The sequence below is a fragment of the Platalea leucorodia genome (genome assembly GCF_965183815.1).
Source record: "Platalea leucorodia genome assembly, chromosome: 7".
NCBI lineage: Eukaryota > Metazoa > Chordata > Aves > Pelecaniformes > Threskiornithidae > Platalea > Platalea leucorodia.
This window is the reverse complement of record NC_138829.1, coordinates 25,245,371-25,272,175: the sequence shown is the minus strand read 5'-3', so window position 1 is coordinate 25,272,175 and position 26,805 is coordinate 25,245,371. Positions and strand designations below refer to the sequence as shown.

At 42.9% G+C, this 26,805-nt stretch overlaps 3 protein-coding genes across 5 annotated transcripts in view; 1 reads left to right on the top strand and 2 right to left on the bottom strand.

The window, feature by feature from the left end:
* Positions 1–68: 68 nt before the first annotated feature.
* Positions 69–17,364, bottom strand: ALKBH1 (alkB homolog 1, histone H2A dioxygenase). 2 transcript variants are annotated; one of them, XR_014228827.1, is made up of 7 exons: positions 17,177–17,364; positions 14,272–14,380; positions 9,571–9,733; positions 5,929–6,019; positions 4,597–4,790; positions 3,429–4,035; positions 69–2,081 (listed from the first exon to the last, which is right to left on the bottom strand). XR_014228827.1 is itself a non-coding variant. In XM_082317977.1 (6 exons), the coding sequence occupies exons 1-6, from the start codon at positions 17,300–17,302 to the stop codon at positions 3,612–3,614; spliced, it is 1,107 nt and encodes a 368-aa protein (XP_082174103.1). In that variant the 5' UTR covers positions 17,303–17,341; the 3' UTR covers positions 2,594–3,611. The 2 variants fall into 2 exon arrangements, 1 of the variants encoding a protein (XP_082174103.1); XM_082317977.1 differs by lacking the exon at positions 69–2,081 and having other exon boundaries at positions 2,594–4,035; positions 17,177–17,341.
* Positions 17,298–21,708, top strand: SLIRP (SRA stem-loop interacting RNA binding protein). Of its 2 annotated transcripts, none has more exons than XM_082317979.1 (4): positions 17,298–17,481; positions 17,646–17,676; positions 19,525–19,632; positions 21,584–21,708. In XM_082317979.1, exons 1-4 carry the CDS (start codon positions 17,388–17,390, stop codon positions 21,669–21,671), a joined length of 321 nt encoding a protein of 106 aa, XP_082174105.1. In that variant the 5' UTR covers positions 17,298–17,387; the 3' UTR covers positions 21,672–21,708. The 2 variants fall into 2 exon arrangements, with proteins under 2 accessions (XP_082174105.1, XP_082174104.1); XM_082317978.1 differs by having other exon boundaries at positions 17,312–17,481; positions 17,646–17,704.
* The window catches only part of SNW1 (SNW domain containing 1), a 17,363-nt gene continuing 12,198 nt past the window's right edge, over positions 21,641–26,805 (bottom strand). The window contains exons 10-14 of the mRNA XM_082317976.1: positions 26,457–26,598; positions 24,603–24,699; positions 23,676–23,793; positions 22,488–22,651; positions 21,641–22,407 (exon numbers count right to left, since the gene is read on the bottom strand). Of these exons, the coding sequence (XP_082174102.1) occupies positions 22,203–22,407; positions 22,488–22,651; positions 23,676–23,793; positions 24,603–24,699; positions 26,457–26,598 (726 nt within the window). The 3' untranslated portion in view covers positions 21,641–22,202. The remainder of the gene's footprint in view (positions 22,408–22,487; positions 22,652–23,675; positions 23,794–24,602; positions 24,700–26,456; positions 26,599–26,805) is intronic.

Genomic DNA, 26,805 nt, shown 5'->3' with positions numbered 1-26,805 from the left:
GACAATCTTGTCACCGACAAGTCTCTTTTCCCTGTTAAATCTATCCTGCTTCAGGTGTGATGCAGAGAATGAGAATGACTGACATGAATAGATGAAGACAGATCCAAGCTCTTGTCTGCACTCCATAAGATGCAAGCCGGCTTCAACCTGGACCCGTAGCTATGGCAGTGAGACACTGTGCTGCTAGCTGGGTATTCCCTACCTACTAGCTTCTTCCCTACCTACTAGCTTCTCCGTACCTACTAGCTCAGCAGAGCACGTAGCATAAATAGAGGAGCTTAGGTGCACCTTACTACTATCTGTAGAAATCTCTGATGTGCAACAGTGAGGAAAAAATGTGAACAAGCTCTCAAAGAAAGGAAAAATACCTAAGATCAGAATCATTCCGGCAGCAGGCACAGCTCTAGGGACTGCTTTGCCTGTAAGTTGCTGCCTGGCTGGCATACAGAGGGCATGCAGTAAATCTGTCTTGAGCACTAGCCAGCAGCCCAGTTTATAACACTGAACTTTGCTAGCACAGTACTCTCAAGAGGACTGAAAATTATAGGTTTGTACAGGCAGTTTCCTCTTCTGCTTCCAATATTCATCTCGCTGTGCTTTGATTCTGATTTAACTGGAGATTTTATTTTCCCTTTACTCTTGATTATAAAAAAATCAGTAATTGTTTAAACTCTGTTGGACAGTTAGCTTTATCTATAGGTCACATAATGAACAGAGTACATGTGGTAAACAACCTACTTCATTTCCAGGTGGCCTTGAATTAAACACATGATTATCTTCCTGTAATCAACTCATTACATTAATTTTCTTGCAGAATTGGTCCAGATGACCTCTTCTTTCCCTCCCCTCAGCTGTGCACAGCAGGACATCCTAGAAGACTGCTGTCTATGCCATTGATGCAATTTCGTGCTTGTGGCCCTCGGGCAGTACTTCTCCCTTAGAGGAATGAAAAGCTACAGAGATTATCTCTGTGTGCATCTATAGGAACACAGGCAAATATTTGTGGTACCTATAGATACAAAAATTGGATCAGTGCTATGAAAAACCCTGTGGTCATCACAAACCTAAACAAATCAGGTGCAATGTCACAGCCTGAGAGCTGTGTGGAGTAGGTCAATGGTTCCCAATCATTCTGTCCTAGAAGGAAAATCAGCAGAGTGTAACACTGGATGCAGCCCTGTCCCCCGCCTTCTTCCCAGGGCTGTTGCTGCCTCTTTGAAATCCTGTTCTGGAAACACAGTTTGCAGAGCCCACAGAAGTCCTGCGGTTTGCTTATTTGTACTCCACTCTTCCGTGGTCACAGAACCAATGCTCCTGCTCGGCTGGCAGTTTGGGAAATTTTCCCATCTTATAGTTGTTTCTCTTTGTACATGGATGATTTTTTTTTTTTTTTTCTGGGTCATTTCCCATATGCCCATTTCTGGGTCATGGACTTTTCATTTTCTGGGTGTCTGATACAGAATTAGATCAGGGCTGTCTCCCACTCACAACGGCATTAGATAACAAGCTTGACTGCAAGTCAGTAACTCAGCAAATTCTCAGCTCAGTCACCTCTAAACATAAGGCTTCAATAGACTGGATACTTCCCATGACCAATTGCTATCAGTAGCTTGCAGCATTTACTACAATTTCAAACCGCAGAGGATAAACAGTATGGTTTCTTGTCCTTGAATCACAGGAGCAGTTGAATCCTGGAATAAATGATTGCTTGTCATTCATTATATATTTGCAGGGAACTGAAGACAGAAGAAATGAGAACCACGGGCTTAACCCTCAGCCTGCGACATGAAGAAACCAGCCCCAGTTCATGACCATCTAGTTCTGTGACTCTGTCTTCTCTCGTCTTCAGTGCCGAGTGAGTTGGCAGATTTTTGCTTCCCTCTCAAGAGTGAAGAACAGAGTTTGCCTTCTCATTGTCAGGAAAACAAATATTCCTCTCCCCTTCCCCACCTTCAGGTGCCACTAAGGGAACTTTGCTGTTTTCCGAGACTTACTGGGTCAACTTTCCTTTCTGGTCATCTTCCAACCTCTCTGCACAATAGTACTCACTTTCCCAGGGCTCAGCTGTAAATACACCACGCCTAGGATACAGAAAGGACACATTTCTAGCATGGAATAAAATATTGAAACCCACATCTGATTATTTCAGACATCAAATTACTGGAGTTCTTTGCAGTATTGTGTAAGGAATTAATTGCACACATACACGCATTCACCTGCTATGAAATAAGCAGACCAGACACACTTTCCCCATGAGGAAAAACTGCCACGTACATATTAAATTGGACTTTGATACTGCAGGCAACACCTCTCCAAAACCGCCCAACAAACCCTGAAGTACCCATAAGCAAAGCAGCCCTGCAGACGTTTGCAGGGTTCCTCCACCGGAGCTGGCAGATGGCAGAGGCAGTAGATCCAAAAGAAGCCTGGAGGGAACAGCACAAGGGACGCAGCAGCATTAACAATACACTGAAATAACTAACTGGCGAAAAAGAAAGGAAGAAAAGAGCCAGCCCAAAACTGATAGAGATCTTTAATTTAAAAACCAAGTAAGTTTATTCATTGGGAAAGTGCAACAAAATACCTCAGGGATTGTGCATTCCACTCCAACAATTAAAATTGCATTAAAAAGCAGATAGGAAAGTCTGAGTCTTAAAGAGAGCTGGCACAAAAGCTGGTGCTTTTCTTTGTTTCAATATATTTATCTTTGGGTGACAGAGATAGTCACTGATTAATTTTTTAGGTACTTCATTTACAACTTCATTGCTTCTACTTGCAAGTCATTCTGTTCCTTAAAGATGCTCGCTTGGGACTGGAGGGCCATAATCTGCAGGCACTTAAGAGGGGGCAGTTTTGAAAGAATGGGGATGTGGGGCTCAGTCACGTACTTACTGTTGGCAGGAGACCCAGCTGGGAGCTACTAGATATTCTCAGTAGATATTGCCCCCAGTTGCTTCTCTCTAAAATCTGAGGTATACAAAAAGTCCAGTTCCACTCCTAAGAGCAGTTTCAGCTGCAGCTGAAGGGTGCAAGCAGGCAAAAGGAGAGCACAGGAGTAGAGCAAGCTTACAGCAGGTGTCGCTCAAGGGAGCTGCTAGTTTCTGACCACCGAACCAATTTTTGCTGTAGAGGTAGTTCTCTTGGGAATGCTGCAGGCAGGCCTCACACCCATAGCAGCCTATTCTCATTCATACTTGTTACTGCACTTCAGCTGAGCTTTACAAGCCCAATAGGATTCTTTACACATAGAAATTATGTATTTTTTGCTAGCACTTTCTGCCCAGTGATTTCAAAACACTTTATGAGCATCACTGAACCAAGCTTAAAATTTTCTGACATACGGGTATTTTAAAGGGAACTGAGTACAGTAAATGTCTGCAACAAAATGGCAATAGAGTTTATCTCCCGAGTCCCAGTCCTGAACTTACCCTTCTTTTCCTTTTAAATTCTTTTTCTCCCCCAACCTATTTCTTACAGCAACAAGGACTACATTTATTCTGCAGAAGTTTATTAATCCCAATACAGACAAGTGACTTCTAGTACGATTACATTAGTTCCCAGTTCCATATGGAGGTTGCCTGTCCAGTCCACATCAGCACCATCTCCTGGTCTCAGCTGTCTGTATTTGGTTTATGTCTCTTGGCTCTGCTGTTCTCCTGACAGTGATTGTCTTCAGAGGGTGCCTGGCCCTCTCCGTTTGTCCCAGATTCCTCTGGAAATTTCTGACCCTCAGCCAACACCTGCCGAATCGTCATATTAATGCGGGAAGACTGCAGGTACTTGGCACAGACCTGCCAATCCTCATCAGAGCTGTGCTCAATGACTGAGCCAACAGGAAGGTCTGAAGAAAGTGCTTGGTCCAGGCACGAAGGCAAAGCTGTCCCTTCAGGGTTGGGGAGGACGCGGGGGACAGCATGGTACAGCAGACGGCTGAAGCCAGACATCACCATGATATCTCCACTGTGCATGAACATTGCTGTTGGGGCCTCCTCCCGCTTCAGGCCCCCAAGCAAAAATATCGAGGATTGCCCAAAACTAGAGATGGTATGAGGATGGAGAGAGAAGAGAAAACAAATTCAGGCAGAGAACAATTATACGTACAGTAAGAAAATATTAGCAGCTAAATCCCTTTATTAAAAAAAAAAAAAAAAAAAAAAAAAAGAAAACCAAAACGAAAAAACCCCAAGAAAACCAGATGGACTCCTAGTAACAACTTTACAACAAGAACATGGAAAACAAAGAGGCCTGGTTCAAGGTAGGCACAGTGTGAGCAGTTGCCCTGCCAGGTTTGAAGCTTTGCTGAGGTATTTCATCCTTGCCTGCTAGTAGCAATCACCACTCTGCTGCTTTACAACAGAACTGTGCTCTGTGCAAAGAGCTCTTCCACTCCAGGCGCCACATCCATGCTATTCAAGCAGCCTTCAAAGAAAAACCTATGCCCTTGAGCTACAGCTTTCTACTATTCAAATCTTCAGAGAGTGAAGATTATATACCCAATTAGCAAACTACATCACACTGACTTCCTATAACCATATGCAACCACAGGAAAAAAGCCACCAATCCTTCCACAACACTTGAGTGCTTTCCTTGACTCACCTGAATGATAAAAGGGGACGAGAATGGTCTAGTTCAGACTCATCCACATGAATTCCCAGTGAAGAGTCAAAATGATAGTAGTTCAGGATCCCTGCTTGGGCTTGGAAACCCCGGAACCCGCAGGCTGCGGCCACTTGTTCCGAGAGGAACGCAAGGTCTGAGGGGAAAGGAGTGTGGTGATTTGCTGAGTACTTCTGGAGGAAGGAGAGCGGGGAGAAAAAGAAACAAAAACAAAAAACCACACCCAGAACATCAGAGCAGCAAATACAATTGGAAACAAACATTGAATGAGAACTCAGAAGTTTGGCTGATAGTCATGGAGAAGGACATCATATTTGCCTGGAAAATGACTACAACATAGGCAGAACCACAGCAAGTTTACCTCTTATCATTTAGCCTATACTGAGACTGCCAGAGATTCAATTAATCATGGAGTTAATCATTATATCTGGATGGCAAACTTGAAGTCAGTAAGATAAGTACCTAAGATTATACCAACATCCTGCGGATCTAACTTGGTCGCTACCTAAAGCTGCCAATGGAAAGACAGTTCTGTATCTCATCGACAGAGCTCCGAAACAAGCACCTTTGTTCCTTCTTTGAAGAGTAAGACGAACAGGAATCAATTGCAAACCTACTTTTTCTCTCTCCCATGAGTGACTCTGAGAGGACTGGAAGGGAATAACAAAGTCTTTATTAAGGCCTCCCAATAATAGGCTGACCTATTGTAAATACAAGGCTGCAAGCAGATATGGTTAAGTATCTGCAATATACTCAGAAGACTGCATATTCACTCTGCCATCCTCTCTCAGCCTCCATCTGACTCAGTCTTATGAAAACGTTTATTTTGGTCAGGAGCCCCAAAATAGCTGTAAGTTGATGAGACTGTGCTATAGTGGTTCAGACTCTCAAGTTCAAAGTCACATCAGCAGCAGTCTCTTCCTGCTCTCGCTCACCCCTCCAAAGAGGAGCAGTTTCTCAGAAGTAGATGTCTTCAAGCACTCAAGGTCATTCTCACCTTAAGCAGTTAACGATGCTTTGTGACCATCCCTTTTGATAGGGTAAAAATGCTCACTTACCCTGAAATAGTCACAGGTCTAGAGCTGAGTATATGCTACCATATTACCTTTCAAAGGAAAGAATGCAGCCATGAACTTTTGCTATTAAATCCTTAAACTAAAACAGATTACAATGTTCTTACAAGCATGGTTTGTTACAGCCTTTCCTCAAGGCTGTCTTGTAGGATCCTAAGCATTTTATTCCATGATACCCTCCTCTGCCATTCTGAGTGCTTATAGCTAAGAAAAATGGAGAAGAATTTAATTTCAATACCTTAGTATCCCAATTATAATGGTAACCAAGGGTCACCCAGCGCAGCTTCTCCAATAAGCTTCTGGGCTCCCCTTTACTGGAACCTTTCCTTCTGCAAAGACAAAATGGAAAGAAATAGGATACGTGTTAATTTCTGAGGGGGGTTTCTGGTAGTGCAGCATACAGTAATGAGATTCGCTCATCCATATGACAGCCTATTAAAATCATCAATGCTAAACTTACTTTCAGTGCCATCATTTTGTCCTCCAAAGACCTTGAAAATTCAGTTCATGCAATCTGAACAAGCTATAGGGCCTACTGCCAACGGCTGTCGGTTTGAAAGCTTGTATTTTCAACATGGTACATAACGGGTTATCAGATGGAGACAACACAATAAACTGGTGCAGATTTAGAAGTCAGAATTAAGCATGTACTATTTGAGCACCTGAAAGTGAAAGAACAGAATCTGTGAAGATCTAAAAGCTGCAAATACAAGGAAAAAAATATTCTAGGCACTTAATGGAAAATGACAAGAAAGGAAAATGCTTCGCCTGACAGCAAAGCATAGCAGGCTGCATAATACTGCAAAGGACCGTTAGTTCTACTACTTGGTACTTTCACAAGAAGTCCTTAGGATGGACTGACTCAATGTTCACTGAGAAGCAAGACTACTCTAGCTATGACCATACACTTCTTGTAATGTCAAGAAGTCTAGATTGCAGATGTCCAGGATATCCAGACTGCTATGCAGGACAAAAAACCTCTTCTTCTCAAGCGACAGCCCTAATGCAGAAGGACTCGGTGGTCTGAAGCCACATGCCAATTTACTGTTCTTACTTCAAGGTGGTGTAGGCAGGAAGAGACCTCAGGGATGGGCTTTTACTATGGCCTATGGAAAAGTCCTTAAAAAATTACAGAGAGTATTATTATAGTAAATCAGATAGAAACATGCTAGAGACAAATACAAAAAGGAAGGTACACATCTATCTTCTAGTCCACTTATTCCAGCAATTTCAGCTGCTTTTCTCAAGCTAAGTCACGTGTTATGGTAAACAAAGAAAGAAAGAAAGAAAAGGGAAATGTATGCAGAACATCACGATAAGCAGTAACACCAGGTGGCTGGCTATCATTTATAGCCTCATTAGTTCAGTAAGACATGCTCTCTTTTACAAAAGAGGATTCATATTTGTGCTGCCATGGTCAAGTCTCAGCCAAGCATCTGCACTTAATGTGCATTTCTACCTGGATACGCAGCTTGTTTCTGCCCTTCACCTATACCGTACTGATAGCTCCTAAGCTAAACCAGGAACAGGAGTAAGAGGCCAGTTTCTTTACCTTTAGGAATTTTTCATAGCTCACTGGTAAGTGAAAGAAAGTAATCTTTCCAGTTTCCATCTTTGTCATAGGGTAATAGCAACTTGAAATTACCATAATGCAGCAACACTGTAACTGTCAAGTACATGCTGCTTGGAACAATTTATGGAGCCTACAAGCAGGTAACACAGCATTTAGAAAAGGGAGAGCCCACAACTCATTCCTCTACATCTTTCAGTCGACAACCTTAATGTTCATAATTAAACATTTTTAGCACGTGCCTTTTGAAAGTGCCCTTCTTCTTCTTTCGCTATAGTGCTAGAGTATTTGCACAACAGCAGAAACCCTGATATGCTCAGTAGGTCCTTATTCCCAGAACTTAGTATGTTGCATGTGATTTCACATGTGATTGCTAAGGAGAGGAAAGTCTGAGTGTTATTTATGTGGAAAGAACGAGTTTCTAGAGCTGTAGCAGCAGGTGCTCCTACGAGAAAGCACAGAGAAATTCTGGTATAACTACGTTAGAAAGAGAACAAGTCTGAACAGCAAGGGCGGCTTTGGTCTGAAGTTCCCTTTTTTCTTCATTCACTGGTAAATGCTTCCATCTATAAAATCCCCCCCGCTTTTTCCTTGTACACAAGGATGTATATGTATCCCTTGTAAGGAAGCTCTACCCCCTTTTATGCTTCTAATTTTCCCCAGCATTAAAGAAAATAACCAAACTCCACTTTGTGGAGAGAGCATAGCATACAGTTACTAGAAACTGTATGGACTCTCCCTACCTTGTGATTCCTGCATCTTGAAAAGAGCAGATAAGCCATGACCCAAGCACATTTATGCATCTTCCTGATGGCTTTAAAAAGCATTAAAGTTGTGTCCAATCTTGGAAGTAGACCTCTTTTTAGTTAAATACTCTGTTTTTCCCCTCCCTGAAAGGCTCTCACTCCAGATACTAGACAAGTTGGCTAGTTTGATCCGCTGTCCCCTAGGTATAAGCACAAATATAGCAGTTCGCTCACTTGAAGGCTCAGGCAAGTGCTTAATAAAACTGCCAGTGTTTCTGCCAGCCATCACTCTTCCAAATGCTGTTTTCAACTGAACTGGATTCAGCTGCAAATTAACCTCTGTTCTGATCGTTCTCTGTGCGCACAGGAGGTGCTGCTGGGAAAGGCCTGTCAAGCTGGAACAGTACCCCACTTTTTTCAGCTGTAGGGCACAATGCACAGTACTTTCAAAGAACAATTTTTCATCCTTGATGGAACGCAAAAAAGGCATCTGAATTTCTGTAACTAATTCTGACTGAGTCTGGCAAACACAAGTGGGGGCATAACTTCTCCCCTAGGTGCAAATATTTAGAAGTCCAAATCTTGCTTTTGACATTCCATATGTTGTAGATGTTAAGAGTATTTTTGAAGAAAAATCTCAGCATGTCAATTTTACTAAGAGGCCGAGGTGGAAGACGAGAGTTGTAGGGAACTCTGATCACTGCATCACATGGAACACTCATTATGAAAAATGAGCAGTGAAATCAACAAGGTAATGATAAATACCCAAATAACTAAAAGATTGTGTACTGTAAACAGCATCTATCTTGTATGTATTTTTACAGGTGACTCCAATTAAAAAAAAAGTCTTTAAAACTTTGATAAATTCTCCATTAACTTCCAAATCAGGTAGAAGAAAGGCAGCTGCAACAGCCACAGAACTCTCAACCTGTGCGAGTCTTTCAGAGTAAACAGGATTGCCATTAAAATGGTACATTTAATCACCATCTCAGATTGAATGAAAAAAAAAAAAAAACAACAAAACCAACAACAACAAAACCCAAACCAAAACAAATAAATACTTTGGAAAATAAACCCACAGAAACTAGCTGTCTTGAGAAGTTCAAAAAAGTGCAGATAACAGCCTTTCAATTACAGTATACTAGGTCCAACCGCTGACTGGGAAGAAGAGCTAGCATGAGTGGGGTGTTTGGAAAGGATCCTTTTGCCTCAGGAAAACCGAAGCCTAGAGGGACCTCATGGTTCCACTTGCAGCTGAGCTTAGCAAGCTTCCAAGCACCATGATATCAGCCAGGGTCACTATTTTACATTTGACTGATGGCTTTGGAATAATTTGCTACTGGAAAATCCCATTGTGAGTGTGAAAGCAGAGAATTAACAAGGATGCACATCAAGCCATGAAAAATCCATCTTTAACTTGGCATGTCTGACACCATCTGTATACTGCCAGCACGTACACAATCTTTTTCAGATTCTCTTCCCTGATGATTTTTCTTAGACCTTCTCAGAGCTGAGACCTTCTGGCTCCATTAGTTTTGACCACCAAAGGTTATTGCGGACTTACCTCAGCTGCTCCTTGCTCTGTCCCCACAGGTCAATGGTCTTCTCAGGAGCCATGTGCAGGTCCAGGTTGCAGACATTGGGTTTCTGGGGGTATAGCTTGAGACACTGTTTCACCCAGTGACGCTGGCAGCCCGGAAGGAAAGGGTTTGGTATGAAAATAAACCCTGACCACAGAGAAAAAGGGAGGGGGTGGAGAGAAAGTATGATTAGGCATTTCCCTGTTTTTTCTAAAACTAGAGCAAAGGACAGGGGTCGGAGGTACTGAAAAAACACCTTAGACATACAACCACTGACTTTGAATGTAAGCTGATGAAATCTATTAACAGGTCTGAATAGTTAAGTTAAAACCTATTTTTTTTTCATTACAAACAAATGGTGGCCATAAGGTAGAAGGCAGGGAGGGCAGCCAATGCTGGTCCAAGTATAAAATGACAATAAAGGGCATATCTGTGTAAGGCATATTGATTACAGGTAGATAAGGGAGTAAGAACTTGGAAAGCCAATTGCTTTGGAGTAAATTTGATTTTGAAATGATTCAGCAAGATTCTTCTCTTGAACCCTGCAAAGTTAAAGTAATTCTGGCCTAGTTTTTCTAGACTTCAAACTAACCTTGTCACTGGCTCTGAACTCATACTGTCTTCCTATTGCTATTTCAGCATCATGAACTGCAGAGAGCAGTCCACGGGCTGAGCAAGTCTCTAGTAGTGTAAACTGTCCTCTCCTTTGCTTCGTGCTTGTTTCCAGTTAAGTCTGCTTGTATCCATCTTTGTATTTTGGTACGGTAATACTCATCAAAGGGGATGAAAATCAAATTACATCCCAAACTGCTTGTTGCTGACTGCAAATACTTTGCAGTCATTGTTAATTAACAAAACAAAAATAAACATGTAGCTAGTCTACACATTCATTTAGCCAGGCACCTCAGGCAGAGTTCAAGCAGCAGCCCAAATAAGAGAGTTAGCAAAGATGTTAGGGATTGATTTGGTCTATATCTTAACAGACAAGAGTCCTTGATGTAAGATCTGCCATGACCAGGAGCACTAATAGGATTCTTCACTGGAATTTTCTTCCCAGCACCCCAGGGGTGTTTCCTTCCAGGCCACGGTCGACGGTATTGATGAATGAGTGTCTGATGGGAAGATGCCATTAACCTGTATTCTACCTGCTCTGAGAACCAAGGCACTCTCTCAAAGACTGCCAATTCAGTAAGACTCACCAACACAAAATTCATGTACAAAGAGAGATAAGGGTATAGATGGAACAAAGGAAAAGGAGGTTTCAAGGTTTTGCCCTACTGTGCCTTTTTGAACTTCTCAGTCACATCAAGTTAAACAGAGACAAAACTAGATGAAAAAGGAAGAAGCAAGGCTAGGAGTCTCAGTATGATACAAACTTGCCTTGTGGCCTTATGAAAGTGGCAATAAAAGCACAGAAAAAGCTTCTTGCCAGCATACCTCACAGACCTCGCAAGATTAAATTAACTGGTCACAAAAAGAGCCTTCAGTGTATTAATAATATACTGTCATTCATTTCACTCCATTCCCTGCACCTTCAGACTATGGCAGCCTTCTGATAGGTCTGGTTACAAAAAGTTTCTTTGCCAGAAGCAGTAAATTTACTTTCTGTTGGCCTCTGCATAGAACAGAATAATAATATTGCCCTTCCTGTCTACAGCTTTTGATGTGGGCTTCTCAAAGCACTTTCCTACATTCATGAAATTATGCTGTACAATGTATGTATTATCTCCAGGTATTAGTGAAAGAATTGAAGCCTGGAGGGCTAGTAACACCCAGAGCTGAGAACAAGAATCCAAATTTTATGACTCTTGTATCAGAAGCTTAGAACATGCTCATGTCTCTCCAAACCTTTCATGGCTTACTCCTAAAAAACCAGATTAGTCTAGATTTACAAAAGCAAGAACAACTAAAAAGTGGGTTACTGCTAGGCTTCTGATGTCAAGAAAGGCAGAAAATCCTTAATTTCTAACAGTTGCAGAGTTTTACTGTAAAATTCTACACTAACTTTCAAGACTAATAGTCCCTGGGAGGGCCAATAGTGCTAGAAATAAGTGACTTAGCACACATTGGAGGGAGAAGAGTAAGAACTATATTTCTGTAGCAATCTTTCTGAGCTGACTAAAGAACACCACAGACAAGCTTTGAAGGCAACACAATTGAACCTCTTGGTCTTGAAAGAGTTGGTCTGAGTGGAACAAGTAACAGATGAATTCTTTGCGGATCTGTATAGCAAAGAAATCTGTCTTGAGGAAGCAGATGCAATTCTCTTACTGCAGCAAAATCTTGCAGCACACTAGGAATTAATTTACACCTAGTGAAAGTGGTCTCCAGCCTCAGTCAAAGGAAGGATAAGACACACAGATGTCTAGCAACAAGAACAACCCCTCATAAAACCAATTTGTGTCAGTTACAAAGACCCAAAGACAGTATCACCCACATCTCACAGAACTCAGGACACCACAACAGAAATTCACCCAGCTTCCTTAGTCTTATATTTCATTGCTCACTGTAGGGACAAAACCAAGTAACTTCCCTTCCATTTGCCCATAGACAAACTAAAGAAATTCTAACTTATTTTAGAGGGCCACTGGGTCAGTTAGTTAAATATCTTATAGTGCTTTAGGATGTCCAAATAAAGGTAGCTGGAAAAAGACAAAGTATTATTCTTGTCCATACGACTTGATTCGAAACAGGACTGAGAATTTGTTATTGTATTTGCATTTAATTTTAGTGAAAGGTTTTCTTTGTCAAAGCAGAAGAAAAATGCAGTTAAGTGGAACACTTGTGATCCCCCTCTCCATGTAATTGCTAGGAAAGACATTCAGACAGACAGAAAATGATAAGTGAGACCAAGCAAGGGCAGCTATAATGAGACAGGTAAGTGGAACAAAAAATTTATAGAGGCAAGAAGAGGTGGAAGCCTTTCTCCTGAAGTTATTCAATTCCCTGTGTATTTAACCATGCCAGATAGCTAGTGTGGCTGCCTGAGTTTCAGAAATGGTAGGCTGGCTTCATAGCAACCCACACAGACACTGACTGCAGTCCCAATGAACCAAAAGAAAAATGAGAAAAAACAAAAATCAAACAAACAAAAATCCCTGAAATAAGGAAGATCTGGGGAGCTACAAACTCATCAGCCTTACCAAAACACCTGGTAAGATTATGAAGCAAACTTTCATGACAGCCATTTCCAGATACAAGGTGGCTGGGAACAGCCAGCATGGATTTACTGAAGGCAAATTTCGTCTAACCAACCTTACTGCCTGCTAGAGTGAGATGCCCAGGCAAGGGGAGAGCAGGGCATGCTGTTTACCTTGGCTTTAGCAAAGTTTTCCAGTTGGTCTCCTGCAGCATCACTGGAGCCGAACTGGGGGCTCATGGATTTTATGGGTAAACTAAAAGGTGAGCAAAAGCTGGCTAGGCTGCCAGGCTTAAAGAATAGTGATTTGATGGTTCAAAGTCTAACCAGTGGCTATTATGAGCTACGTTCCACAGGTTACTGGGGGCCAAGACTGGTAAGTAAATCTACATCAACAACCTGGATGATGGGACGTTCATCTTCATCACACTTAGATAACACTAAATTGGGGGAGCACTGGATATGCTGGAGGCTACTGCTTCCACTGAAAGAGACCTTGACAAACCAAAGGAACGGGCCAACAAGAACCTCAGGAAGTTCAACAGTGATAATCCTGCACCTGGGGCAGAATAATCCCATGCAACAGTATGGCCTGAGGACCAGGGAGCAGCTCTAAATCAAAGGACCAGGGGGTCCTGCAGGACAAATTGAGCACGAGTCAGTAGTGCACCCTTGCGGCAATAAAGGCTGATTACACATTGGCCTACATTAGTAAAAGCCACCTAAAGGGGCATTATAGAGAAGGTGGAGCCACATTCTCCTCAGAGGTCCACAGCAAGATTATGAGAGGCAACAGTCACAAATTACAGCAAGGAAAATTTTGATTAGATATAAGTGAAAAAAATCACAACAAGAGTGGCCTAACACTGGAACGGGTGCCCAGAGAGGGTGTGTAATCTCTATCCTTGGAGATTTCCAAAACTCACCCACACAAAGCTCTGAGTGACCTGATCTAACTTTCAACTTGGCTCTGCTTTAAGCAGGGACTTGGACTAGACCTCTGGAGGTCCCTTCCAACCTAATATCTGTCTGTGATTCTACCAGGTGACCTGCAAACCTAAGATCCATTTCAGTGTTTCAAATAACCTGCCTAATGAAATTATTCTGTACCTTGAACAGGACAAGACGTTCTTATTCACTTATTGTACTCAGTGTTCTAAGCCAGCAAGTAGATGCCACACTTCAGCCCTGAAATGACTGTATTTCAGTCACTGATCTAATTTCCATGATATACGTTGAGGAAAAATAGATGCTACAGAAATATAAAATCTCTATCAATGGCAACAGGAATTCATTCTCATGAGGGATGGTCTGCTTGATCAGAGACTGTGAAACAACTGGCCCTTCTGTTCTCACCTTCATATATATCGCTGCATCCCACCCTTTAGCTGAGTCATTTGTCCTCCTGCACTTAAAGTAACATTACATTACACTTAGGCAAACCAAAACAGCTTTTTCAGGCAGGGCAAGGAGGACAAGATGGAAGATGCCTGAATCCAAAGCAACAAGGCTGTGTTTAATTCTTCTTGAAATCAGAAGTACCTACCTGGATACCCATTGAGGCCATAGGCTTTCCACTGGCTAACTGGCTGTAATCCTGCTCTGTAGGCATCTTGATCACTGACTGAAGAAATACTGAGCTGTGATCTGAAAACCTGGCAAAAGAAAACAGATCTGGTTAAAAAAAAAAACAAAAAGGAAAAAAACAGAAAAAAAGGAAGAAATACAAAACTCACCCAAAAATAGCATCTACGAGAAAGACTGCTACCATATCGCAAGGTCAGTCTCGTGAAAATGCCAACTGTACCACAGTACTATTGTCTAAGCAACTGTGACCAGAACAGGGCATGCCGCTAACAGAACTAGTATGTACTCAATACAAGAATCAAAAGGTACGTACAGTTTTTACAAAACTTAGGGATCAGGAGAGATGTCCTCCATTCATTAAAAAACCCAAACAATTTTTACAACGAGGAAAAATTTGGCACTATTTGTCCATTTCCACAGTACAGCCTCATCATTACAAAACATTCTGGTAATTATCAATCTCCATTAGAGAGCAATATTTAGTACCCATAACACTTTATACCTTCAAAGAATGTTCCAAATACAAGTTACTCATGATCCCATAGGGTAGATGACTATTCTCATCTGTAATTTACGTAAGGAGAAATAGTACTGTGATGAAGTGGCCAAAGTTGTCCGATGTGAAGGACTGCAGAAGCCCTGTAAATTCTGAGTACCACATTGCCACTTCTGTTTCCAACAGCAGGGTCAACAGCTCAAGGCTTAGCAAGATATATTTTCTTTACGTACTCTCTTGGGTCGCAATAACACAGGTATTTAAGCTGCAATAAGCCAACACTTGCTGAAAAAAACAAACTCATCCACCGTGTTCCCACTCCCCTGTTCCCTTAGGACTGGGAATCATTTTAGGGAGGGCAGGGTAGAGGCAAGTTGGTTTTGTCCTGGCTTAGTTCCCCAGTCCAGCTCTCCGCATGGCTGCGCAAAAGTACAGGCTCGTATAAGGAAACAGCTGGCCAGGCATAGTGGGAATAAGCAGGCAGAGACAGGCAAGACTTTGCTTGTGACAATTTAAAGTGTATAGGAAATTAAGGCCTTTGCACGCAGACTCTGCAGTGGTGAATGCGTAAATCAGTCTCTCTGCAGGCTGACAGCTCTTGTTAACGTCTTCCGAGCAACGGGTCTAAATTATGTAGATGGAATTTGTAAGAAAACTCTAAACTAGTGCTGGGCAGCAGCTTCTGGCAACATGCTCTGTTTTACCAATTTTTCAGCTCTCTGACAAAAGCAGCTTTGCAACTGTCAACCTTGAAGAACCTAGTTCGGAGTCCTGTCTGCAGAACATACCCAGGAAGGCTCTTCCTTCGACTAAGACTCTGCCACCTCTCTGCTTTCTCAAACTGCTTACACACCAGCTGCTGCCAGGGCTTCTGGAGAACAGGAGCTGTTTCTATGCTGAAGAATTACATGTGCTGAATCAGTTAAATAAGCCTGGTAGCAGGGCAGCTGGGGTATGTCACACTTCACTGAAAAGCTCAATCACTTGAAGCAGTTTTCTGAGAGAAAAGGAACAATAGTATCAGGGCCAATCTGCCTGGCCTGTAGCTCTTCTTAAAGAGAAAAGCCAGATGTTTTTAACCTGGGGGAAAGAGGAATAAAAGATGTTTTCACTAGTAAACTATCAACCGATCTTAGAAGGTAACAGGCACAAAAAGAACATATGGAGAGGGGACAGATGCTTGTCATGCTTTCAAGTACTTTGAATTTCCCAGAAGGGCTGTAATGCTGGAATCCTTTATTTGATAAAGGATTGCTGCAAGCTCAAGAAAGGCTGAAATGTTAACAACTCCCTTGTTTAATGCTAACGCCTTGAACAATTTCATATGGGTCAGGTTCTGTGTCCCGTTAACAGTATCAAAATTATAGTCTGAAAAGACAAAAAAAACATATATTCTAACAGAACAGTAAAAAGAAAGGGCTAAGCATTTGAACTATGGATAATTAGGCAAAGTTTCATTTTAACTATATTGCCTACTCCCTTTTTTCTTATAGGCTCATATGTAGAAAATCCCTGGTTAACAATACTTCAGCAGATATCCGTTAACCTTTTGTGAGGTGACAAAATGGAAGATGAGTTTAAAGGACCACTTCTCCATCACTTGAGACATGATAAACTACTAACCGTGATGGCTACTGCTTTCAGATGTGCTCCTGACTGCGTGCCCCTAATCCAATGCAAGAGTTGGACTTGCCGTGATGGCTACGCCAAATGTTTATTATACAGGAGTATGAAACGAGAAGAAACTTTACCAAGGGGGAGACAGCAAGAACCCCGGGGACGCACTGCACAGTGTGGGGAAGCTGATCCCAGCTCCCTCTCCAGCTCACCCAGGTATTTCAGGGCAAGGACAAGGACCAGTAGGCCCAGGGGACAGTGTCAACTCCAACAGGGAAACTTGTTTTTTTACATCCACGTGGTTTTTTTGCTTCCCTTAAGTAATGCGTGGTTCTATTAGAGGCTTTGGAGATCCCTTCCTGCAGTGCAGAGAGCTAATTAAAACATTATGGGAGTAAATAAACATAAGCAAAAGCAGTGAATCTGTGAGTAGGTGGTATGCTGCTTGTGCCCTGGGGCAGTGTCCCGTAACCCCGCGGGCAGCCGGCCCAAGGGGAGCCTGGGCGAGCCCGCCTCTGGGTCTGGCGGGCAGAGGGGCCCTGGGCCCTCAGAGCTGCCCGTTTCTAGCCATCCAACTAGTTTTTAAACATTACAGCGACCCATACGGGGCCCAGCGCTGGAGAGCAGCGTCTTCGAGCCAGGAACGGGACGGAATTAGATACTCGGCGTCGAGCACGAAGGGAAGCAGCAGGTGGAGAGAACTGGCTGCAGCGACACCGCCGCAGCACCGCGCTGGAACACCCGGCGTTACCTGGGCCCCCGGCACGGAGAAGTCCACCACGCCCCGCAGGTCCGACGCGTCACGTTGCCGGTAGAAGCGAAAAAGCCGGCGGAAGGCGTCCTCCCCCCCCTCCCGGGTCAGGGCCGCCGCCGCCATTTTGGCCAGGCCGCGGAGGGCGGCGGGCGGCGCTGCGCACTGCCGGGGCGGGGCCGGCCGCCCCCTTCCCGCCGCAGCTCCCAAGATGGCGGCGTCCAGCGCGGTGCGGGCAGCGGGACGCCGCTCCCGGAGGCTCTTCGATATCTTCGTGGCTGAGGTGCCCTGGACGGTGTCGAGCAGTGAGTGTGCGCCGCTCCCCTCGTCCCCCAGCCGCGCTGGGGCTGGCGCGGGAGGAGGCGGCCCCGCCGCGTGTGCCGGCACAGGCTGTGGGGGCCGGGCCAGGGCGGCTGCGGCTGCGCGGGGGTGCCGGGCCCGTGTAACCAGGTGTGCGTTTCCCCCACAGAGGAGCTGAAGGAGTACTTCTCCCAGTTCGGGTCAGTACAGAGGTGCCAGCTGCCGTTTGTGAGTACCCCCACGTTGTGCAGGCTGCTGTTCGTGTCTTCGCGGTAAAATGGGGACGAGCCGCCGGCCGGTGCTCGCCGGGCCCCGGCAGGGTTGGTCCTGCTGCCGGGGCCCTGCCTCGAAGCCGGCTCCCCCGCTCCCTCGGAGCTGCCTTCTGGAGGCCTCTTGCTGTACTCTGGTCAGGTTTTCGGTGCTCTCCACCCTTAGTTCCTTCTCCCAGTGGGTGCCGCCACTTGTCTGCGAGCTGTAGGCCTCACTGAAGCATAGTGGTTTCCATTGGCTTTGAAAGAGCTTTGGAAAGCACATCCCTCAGATCCTGTTAATGCTGCCATTTCTGAATAATTAACCTAAAAGTGTTTTGAGCTTCTCTATCGTCGTGTTATTGCTCTTCTGACGAAGAATAAAGTGTTTATGTGCCTGGTCTCACTGTCCTAAACAATCTAAAGGTGTGGGCATGGACCTGCTGTGGGTTCATACCCCATCCAGAGTGCAGGTCTAACACAGAAACTGCAGCCTCTTCAGGATGCTCCCAAGCTGCCAGCCGTTCATTCCTCTGTCATTTAGGTTATTTATCTTCTGAACATGTGGGACAGGGATAATATCTAGTACAGTTTCTTTGAGATGGACAGTCAAAAAAAAGTGTTCTGTTATGGATAAGTTGCAGGCCATTGCTGAAGGAGTAGAGGTTCTCCTGCCTGCCAGTATTTCTCCATGTGCAGTAATAGTCTGTTAAATTAAGCTTGGTGTGTAGTGAACTTCAGTTAGTGAGCTGATGGGTTCACTATCAGTTGAAGACTAGTTTGGAAGTGGAGAAAGATAAGTGTGAAACAGTCTGGTTATTTCTGACCACTGAAGCTTCTGACCACTGCCTGCCCCACACTGTTCCTCAGGCCCAGGACAGAATGCATTGCTTCATTGCAAAGGCTGGCAGCTTACTGTAAACCTGCCTCCATCGCTGATTAAAGCTGAACTGATGCACGTGTGCATGTTTTGATTCAGTGATTACTTTAGGAGCGTTCACTAACGCTTAAAACTGCCAGAGGTACAAAGATCTGCCAGCAGCCCAAGACACCCTAATTAAGACCTCACTGGGATACTGAAACCAGGCAGTGTGACTACAGTACCTTGTGGGTGAAAACTTCACCGGTGTTTGGAAGTGCTGCCAGTCATGCCTGATGATCAGGGAATTCGGTGGCAGAGCTGCTGTTAACTCTGATGGGGATCAGAGTAGGGATAAAAGGCACTTTGGTAGACCTGGCTTTTCTGCATTATCTCCTCTTTATTGACAACTGTCTTTTCCGACTGGCAAATTATTCTTAAAAATAACTTTGTTTTTCTTTTCAGTGCAGTTAGTGCTTGTCATCTCGAATTGCAGCCTGCTTTCTTAGTATCTTAAGCAGCTGCTTTATCTTGCTGAATGCTTTTCAAGTGCTGTGGCAGGCTTATTTTCAAATCTGGCAGCCATTTAAATGTCAGTTCTGTTGTGACTGGCTTAATAGTAGGTAACTACTGCAGTTTGAAACAACCATCTATGCATTATTTCAGTCTTCAACTATAACTTAAAATCTTATTTTTTTTTTTTTATGATTGCTGGACTCAAATTGAGAGAAAGGGATGCAGAACAGCCTCTGCTAGGCCCCTGCATGTTGTCAATGAGAGTAAATGTCTTAAAGTGCGAATAAGGCTTCTGAAACAGCAAGTGTGCCGATTTCTCTGATAATTTCTGAATCCTTAAATTGAGTCTCTGTAGATAGTTTTTAACAGCCTATGTGAATATTTTCTACAGTAATTTGATTTTATTTTTTTAAACTGGTATCTAGGACAAAGACACAGGCTTTCACAAACGTTATTGCTGGATTAAATTCTCGACTCAACAAGATGTTCAGAACGTGTTTCAGAAGGACTCCCACATACTTGAAGGTGCCAAGGTAATGTGCTGATTCCTTTAATGAACTAACGTAATGAGTTGAGCTCTTTCATTCTGCCTTTGGTTGGATACAGTAACATCAGAATATTGCCATACTCATTCCAAGTGTGCTGGAGCATTTTGCCACTTAGTGTGCTTTTAATGTTTTTTAAATCATTAACATTTTTGTTTATTCCCCCCCCCTCAACTCTTCTTGTTGAGGTCTGAGATCATATAGATACCACAGACATCACATACCAGCCATCAAAACCTCCTGCTATGCTAAGCTAAAGGAACATGAATGCAGTAAAACTGTTCAGGAACTGCCATGCAGCTAGTTATTATTTGTAATACAGGTTTCTGCAGGTGGATTCCAACATCTAATTTGGATGTTGAGTGGCAGGGGGAAGGTGACAAAAGAATGTAAAGCTAAGCTTTGAACTTTAGTGAAAATTTATTTTTTTTTTCTTCAACTATCATTTCTTATAGGACAAATCAGCTGCCTGCTTTCATGTGTTCAAGATAACTTTAAATTAGCTTTAGTGTAGCTTTTTTTTTTCCACTTGCCATCTTTAACATTTTAAATGTTAGTAGAGGGAAAAATATGACACTTCGGCAATGTCAGTGTGTCAGTGTATGATATCAAGAGACAGTGTACACCATCAGTTAAAACCCTTTGGTCTAGTACCCATACAAAGGTGTCTGTCAGTGACTGGTCAGTTAGAGCCAGACAACTGCATCACCTAGCTTCGCTACAGCAAATAAATAGACCAAAGGAATGGCCATCCCACCGCTTTCCAAACATTTAGTATGCAGTGGTGTTGACAGACAAGGATAAAAGGACAGTAAGTCAATGGCTGCCCAAAGCTATTAATTAACAGGTCTCATGTGAAAAGCATTAGAAACTTGCATCTAGTATATTCACTAAACAGGGGCAAATTACAAAGGGGATTTTCTTGTAGACTTACACGTGCTTCAGCTGACCTCGCTACTCAGACAGTAGGAGTAGTAGTAGAGTGAAACCATGAGCAACAAGCAGGCTGGTTTAACAGACGTGATCAATTCACATCTTTGAATAATTAATAAGAGTTCTTCAATATCCTTCTGACAATTTGTTTTGAGACTTTCAGTGCTAGGAGATGGTTAAGAGTAAAATGAATTGGCAAGAGAGTTCAGGGATGCAGTATGTTGATTGTGATAAAGTGTTTTGCCTGACGTGGTCCGTACTACTGCAGAAATCTTCATTGGTTGTCGTTACTTCAGTACCTACTCCTAAGAAAAGCTGACCTGTGAGTTACAACTGTGGTGCAAAAATGGAAGCAGAAATTAAGGAGCAGTTTGCCGACTTCAGTCTTAAACTGTGACAAGCCAGGCAATAATGCTGATCCCTCATAAATTGGGCTGAAAATAACTAGGATGTTATCTGTATGCAATTATCAAAACAAGTACTTGGAATAGCATAGATGAGTATTTAGTGTCAATTTCCTGGAAATTATTTTGCTGCTTTTTATTCTTGAAGCTGTAAAATAACCGCATTCGCTTAACTGCCTAGGCTTCGAGGACTGTACTCTCAAAAGAGGTGCAAGAGCTAAGAGGCTTCTTTATAGTGAAATAAAAAGCAGGAGGCAGGCAGTAGTTAGCTTTCTTCATTTCTTCAAAAATGCAAGCTTCTCTAGAAGCAAAATACATGAGCACTTCTCCCACTTTGTTCTAGGCTAGGTTTAGACAGTTACCTTCTATTAGTTCCACGTGAAAGCACAAGCTTTCAAGATGCATTTTGCTGATACAACTAGCAATTGCTGTGCAAATTATATTCAACTTTCCCATCAGGAGCTTAGCAGTTGTGGTTATGGCTCACAAAATTGAACCGGTTATAAACTCATCTTCTGCTTTCCGTGTGAATGTTTTAGAAGATCAGAAATGAAAAATATCAAACCTTCTTAACTAATTTGAATAATTTCCATTGTTTTCAGCTCGCTCTCAAGCAGCAGCCCCGTAGAAGACGCAGTCAAAGAAAGAACCCAAGCGAGTGAGCGGTGGAAGGAGGCTTTATTTCACTAAATGTAAAGGAACTAAAATAAAGACTACTGAGAAACTATGAATGAGTATTTGTTTTAAAACAGAATCCAGCTGGTTCCCCTCCTTGTTCAAATAAACTATATAGCCACACTAAAGAAACACTGAATCATAAACTCCCTAGCATCCATTACAGCATAAGACAGTAATTATATACAGCAGGAAAGCTTTTAACAGATAAAGTAAAAGCTTTAGCTACCTACAAAAACTAAAGCTGTAGGAAGGGGCTACATTCTTACCCTGAGATGCTGGGCAACAGGGAATCAGCAAAGTCAGAGCACGTGCTAAAGAATAATTCCCTTCTGAAATGTTTCAAAGTGGTCTCCATTCCTCCACTCTCCAGGGGTAGCTGTCCTACGTAGAAGAATGACTGTGTGTATGTATATCCACACAACGAGAGCTGTGAACTGCTGCGTTACAACGCCATCCCCCTATACACCGCCGATATTAAAAATGCCTTTTGCATGAAGTCCAAGCTTGTAGTCCATTTCTCTACCTCTCAAGGAGCAGAGGCATTCAGTCCTTCCTCCTCTTTTTGCTCTCGTGCTCATGTTCTTTGGGGCGGCTGCTATCCGATGGCCGCTTAGAACCACCATGTTGCTTAGCTTCTTCCAGAAACTTGTCCAAACCAAATGGATCCTCCTCAAATTGAACTGGTCCATCTCTGCCCCTCCCTCTGGTGTTACGATCCGAGTTAGAAAACTCTTTGTCAGGAACAAACCTGCAGGAGAAGAGGTGATACTCAGTTGACTGTAACTTCAGAGTACTGATGAAGAGAATTTCTTAACTTTCTTTTCTTACCTGTTGGTCTTTATTCGAGCCTCTAGATCATCACCATACATGTCCTTATCCACATTTTTACTTGGCCTGTAGATGTTTTGGGCCATATCCTTGCCACTTCTCCAAGGCTGGTCATAAACATTATAAATTTCATCCTCTCCTCCAGCAAAGCCACTGTCCATACCCTGTGAAGAGGAAAGAACAGCAGTGTAACACAGACGGGTCTGCAGAACTTCAGAAAATTTATTTTAACATCAAGATACGCTGATGGTGTCACACAGATACACAAGACAGTACTATGTAATTTACTATTGACTTCAAAGGAGTTCAAGCACTTCATTAGGATACGAGTGGTTTTGGGTCTCGGATTAAGTCCAGAGAAGAGGACGCAATCGTTACAAGCCTCGGTCTGGGCCACTTCTACTCTTCCAGAAAGCAACAGGAAGGATTACAGGCCATTCATATTTCAGAATAATGGATCATTTCAGTCTGCCCTGCAAGTACAGCTGTCTATAATGGCCAAGTACAACCATCCAGAATTTGTATTATTCAGAATTTCTGGAAAACATTGATTTAAGCTGACTGATCCAAATCACACCGAGGCTTATGTAAACTGTGAAAGTAGAAGTGCCTGCTTGCTCACTTTTGATTCATCAGCTTTCCCTTCTGCCTGCAAGTCTTTCATTGGAAACGTGAAAAAGAATGATTGACAAGCTGCAGGTCTATTCAGGGACTTTCTGAAGCCTAATCTACTTTTTCATCTCTGAAGTTCAGGGAAAATAAATGTTGCTGTTAACTATTTATATCTTCAGAAGGATTTTTAACATAAGCAATAATGGGAATAGAAAGTATTTACTTGCTTCTCTCTCAGAGCAGATTTCCCTTAGTCAGTACATTTGTGCAAAAGAAGAAAATGAGGTCACTGCAGCCTGAAGGCAAAATTGCTTCTTTCTCCCCACTCCCCAGTGAGAAAAAACACAATAAACACACTTTAATCCAGTTAGACGTTCAGAATATTCCATTTCTGTTGCATCAGCTATGGATAAAAGGAGATCAATAGTTTCCTAACCAGTTACTTAGAGACTTCTTTCAGAGTGTATCCACACCAACCATGAGAACAGGATCCCTTTAGTATTCTAGCCATGCCCACTAGGGAAGGATAAGCATGTTCTCACAGAAAGCTACACAGCTGTGAAAAGGTATTTTTACCTTGCTCTGGTTGAACAGCCTCTGGTCGTATTGGATTTCATTGGATGGCCTGGGGTTGGGTACCCCTAGGGCAATAACTTCACTGATATCTCTGTTCTCATTTCTCTGCAGCTTTGACCTGAATTAAAAATTTTAAGTTTTATTAGGTCAGTAAACCATATTTGTTGACATGCTCAACCGCAACCTGAGCCTGTATTAGCTGCTAACAATTTGCCTCAGGAGCCAGACTATTGCCCTTCCTTACTAGCTAACATTTAAAATTTGTCTCCCAGCAAAGGAAACATTTGGGAAAGTTATGTTCAGCTGGGCATGACATTTAAATTTGCTTTCCACTATCTGCAATTTACATCAAGCTGACTTGGTCTAAAATGTCATATTTATTTTTTTGCAAGAACCAGTGTAATTATATTCTGGGAAGGCCGAGCAATCTAATTTTAGGATACTAGAGATTTTAAGCCTCCAGAAACTGTTTGCGCTCAGAAATCTCACTGGCTTGGGCAAACAAGATACTTCAGCCTACACTCAAGTCTATGCTTACTTCAAATGAACAGCTTCAAGAAACAAAGCCACTAATGATACTCTGGCCTCACTGACTTTCAACCTTTGCTGTCAACATGTTAATTAAATCTGAATATACTGAAGTTCTGCTGAAGAAAAACCCACGCAAAACCAACAACCCCCCACTCCCCCATTCATCTGGAAAATTCTAAATTTAGAAGAGTGTACTGCAGTACTCTAACACAATAATACCATTTTATACGATGAATGAATGGTGAATACCAGTTTCCGGTGTCCAACACTGAATATCTCAACAAGGTAAAATTCAGGCACTCGCCTGAAGCAAAGGCAAAAGCCCAGTGTAACAGTTTCCCTAGTGGGGAAGCCTCTGTCAGTACAGGAATAAAGCAGCTTTCTTCTGTGACTCACCTTTTGTCAGGGGCTGCCCTGGAAAGATTTCTGTCATGCTGTCTCTCTTTGCGCCGGTCATGTCTGATTTCATCTCTTTCTCTAGCTTCGCCATCCTCTAAACAAATGCAAGATTGCTCATTACAGACAAATATTTGAAGTTTGAATTAACTACGCCACAGACATTGGCACAGCGATTCAATTCAGTATTCTTTTACAGAAGAGAAGTGACCCTTAGGACTATTTAAAATGTTACACTTTAACCAAACTGAACACATGGAAAGACCCAGCTTTCTTATGCCACAAGCAATTAACTGTCCTTGACAAGACAGTTAAAGCAGACATACCCAACAACTATGTTTTCTCAACTTTCAAGAGCTTAGAATACATGTCCATCTAGGAATCAATATCCTAAAACACCTACAGATCATATCATACTTTTATCTCTTAAGTGTAAAAATAGCATTCAAACACGCAGGCATCTAAGTGCCTTGAAGAACGTTCTGTGACTCAGTACCACAGATTCACTCAGGTTGGAAGGGAGTCTCTAATTCAACCTCCCGCTGAAAGCGGGATCAATGCTGAATTCAAACCAGGTTGCTCAGGCTTTGTCCACTCAGCTGGGGAAAACCTCCAAGGATAGAGATGGCCAGCCTCCCTCGGCAACTTGTTCCCACTGCTTCTTGTCCTCATGGTGAAAATTTTTCTCCTTGCATGTACTTGGAACCTCCTGCTTCAACTTTTGACCACTGCCTCATTCTTCCACTGTGCAGCTTAGGGAAGAGCCCTGACAATTTCCTTGTAGGTATGGGAAAGCTTCCATTAGGTCCCCCCAAAGCCTATCTTCTCCTGGCAGAAGAAGCTGTGTTCTCTCAGCATCTCCTCACTGGGCAGACACTCTAGTGCCCTGACTGTTTTGGTGGCCCTCTGCTGAACTCAATCCCGTTTATCAATGTCTGTCTTGTACCTGGGGGCCCGTAACCACACCCAGTATTCCAGATGCAGTCTAACAGGTCACCAGTAAAAGGAAATGATTACTTCCCTTGACCTACTGGTTATACTCCTGCAGATGCACCTTAGTACGCCCTTAGCATCACTGCTGCCAGGGCACACCGCTGGCTTACATTTAGCACATTGTCCACTAGGACTCCCGGGTCCTTCCCAACAGAGTGGCTCTCCAGCTGGCCAGTCCCCAGCCTGTTGGGAAGAGGTTAGTCCATCCCAGCTGCAGGATTTCACATTATATGACCATATCCTCCACCTTTTACTAATAATGGGAGATCATAACTACTCTGTAAGTCCAGCATCTTGATCTTTGAAATGTCATTTCAATCATTATCACAATGGTTATGATTTAGTTAGGTTATCAAATTTTGGGCCTAGTGGCCAGCAGAACTACAGTTCTGCAAGACCAGTTAAAACAATGCAAGAGATAGAATATTGCATTTACCATCTTTGAAAACTTAAAGATGGTTTAGTTCTTGTAAACAAAGTTGCTCTTCCTCTGCAACAAGCCTTTTCTCAAAAAAAAAAAAAAAAAAAAAAATTAGATTAGAACAGTCCATGAAAGCCATTACTTGTACTGATCCATTAACTACTCTGAAATTCTAAACAGTCTCCCAAACCTGTATACACTGACACAGTGCTGTGACATTCAAATTCAGATCCCATCAGACCAGCCACTGAACTAACTAAATTCACTGGCTGATCAGGGAAAGACATGAATAACAGATGTCATGCTCAGAAATTACAGTTGTTATTTATGTATTTTAAGTTCTTGGGTTATTTCTCCAAACCCACACTTCAGAGAGTGCTAAAAAAAAAAAAAAAAACCAAACCACCAACCCATAGCATCTTAATAACAAAGAAATGTACCTTTTTCAACATGGGTTTTGATGCCTGCTCTTCTCTCCCTGGCTTTCTGAGCCATTTCTCGAAGCTTCTCCTCATGCTTCTCCTTTTCTTTCTGAGCCATCTTCCTCTCCACCTGGGCACGCATCTCCACAGCCTCACGAGCCTGCACACATAAGACATAGTTAAAATGGCAGAAAGCTAGCACCTGGGATGCAAGCAGATCTTTTGTCATGGAGTTATCCAGGAAACAGGGCAGGAATCAAGCCATAAAGATGAAGTTCAAAGCCAGACAGCCACAGCAGTTAGAGCTGAGAAACAAGACCCATGACCTCCAATAATTTAACCCACACTGAGCCACTGATTCAAAGAT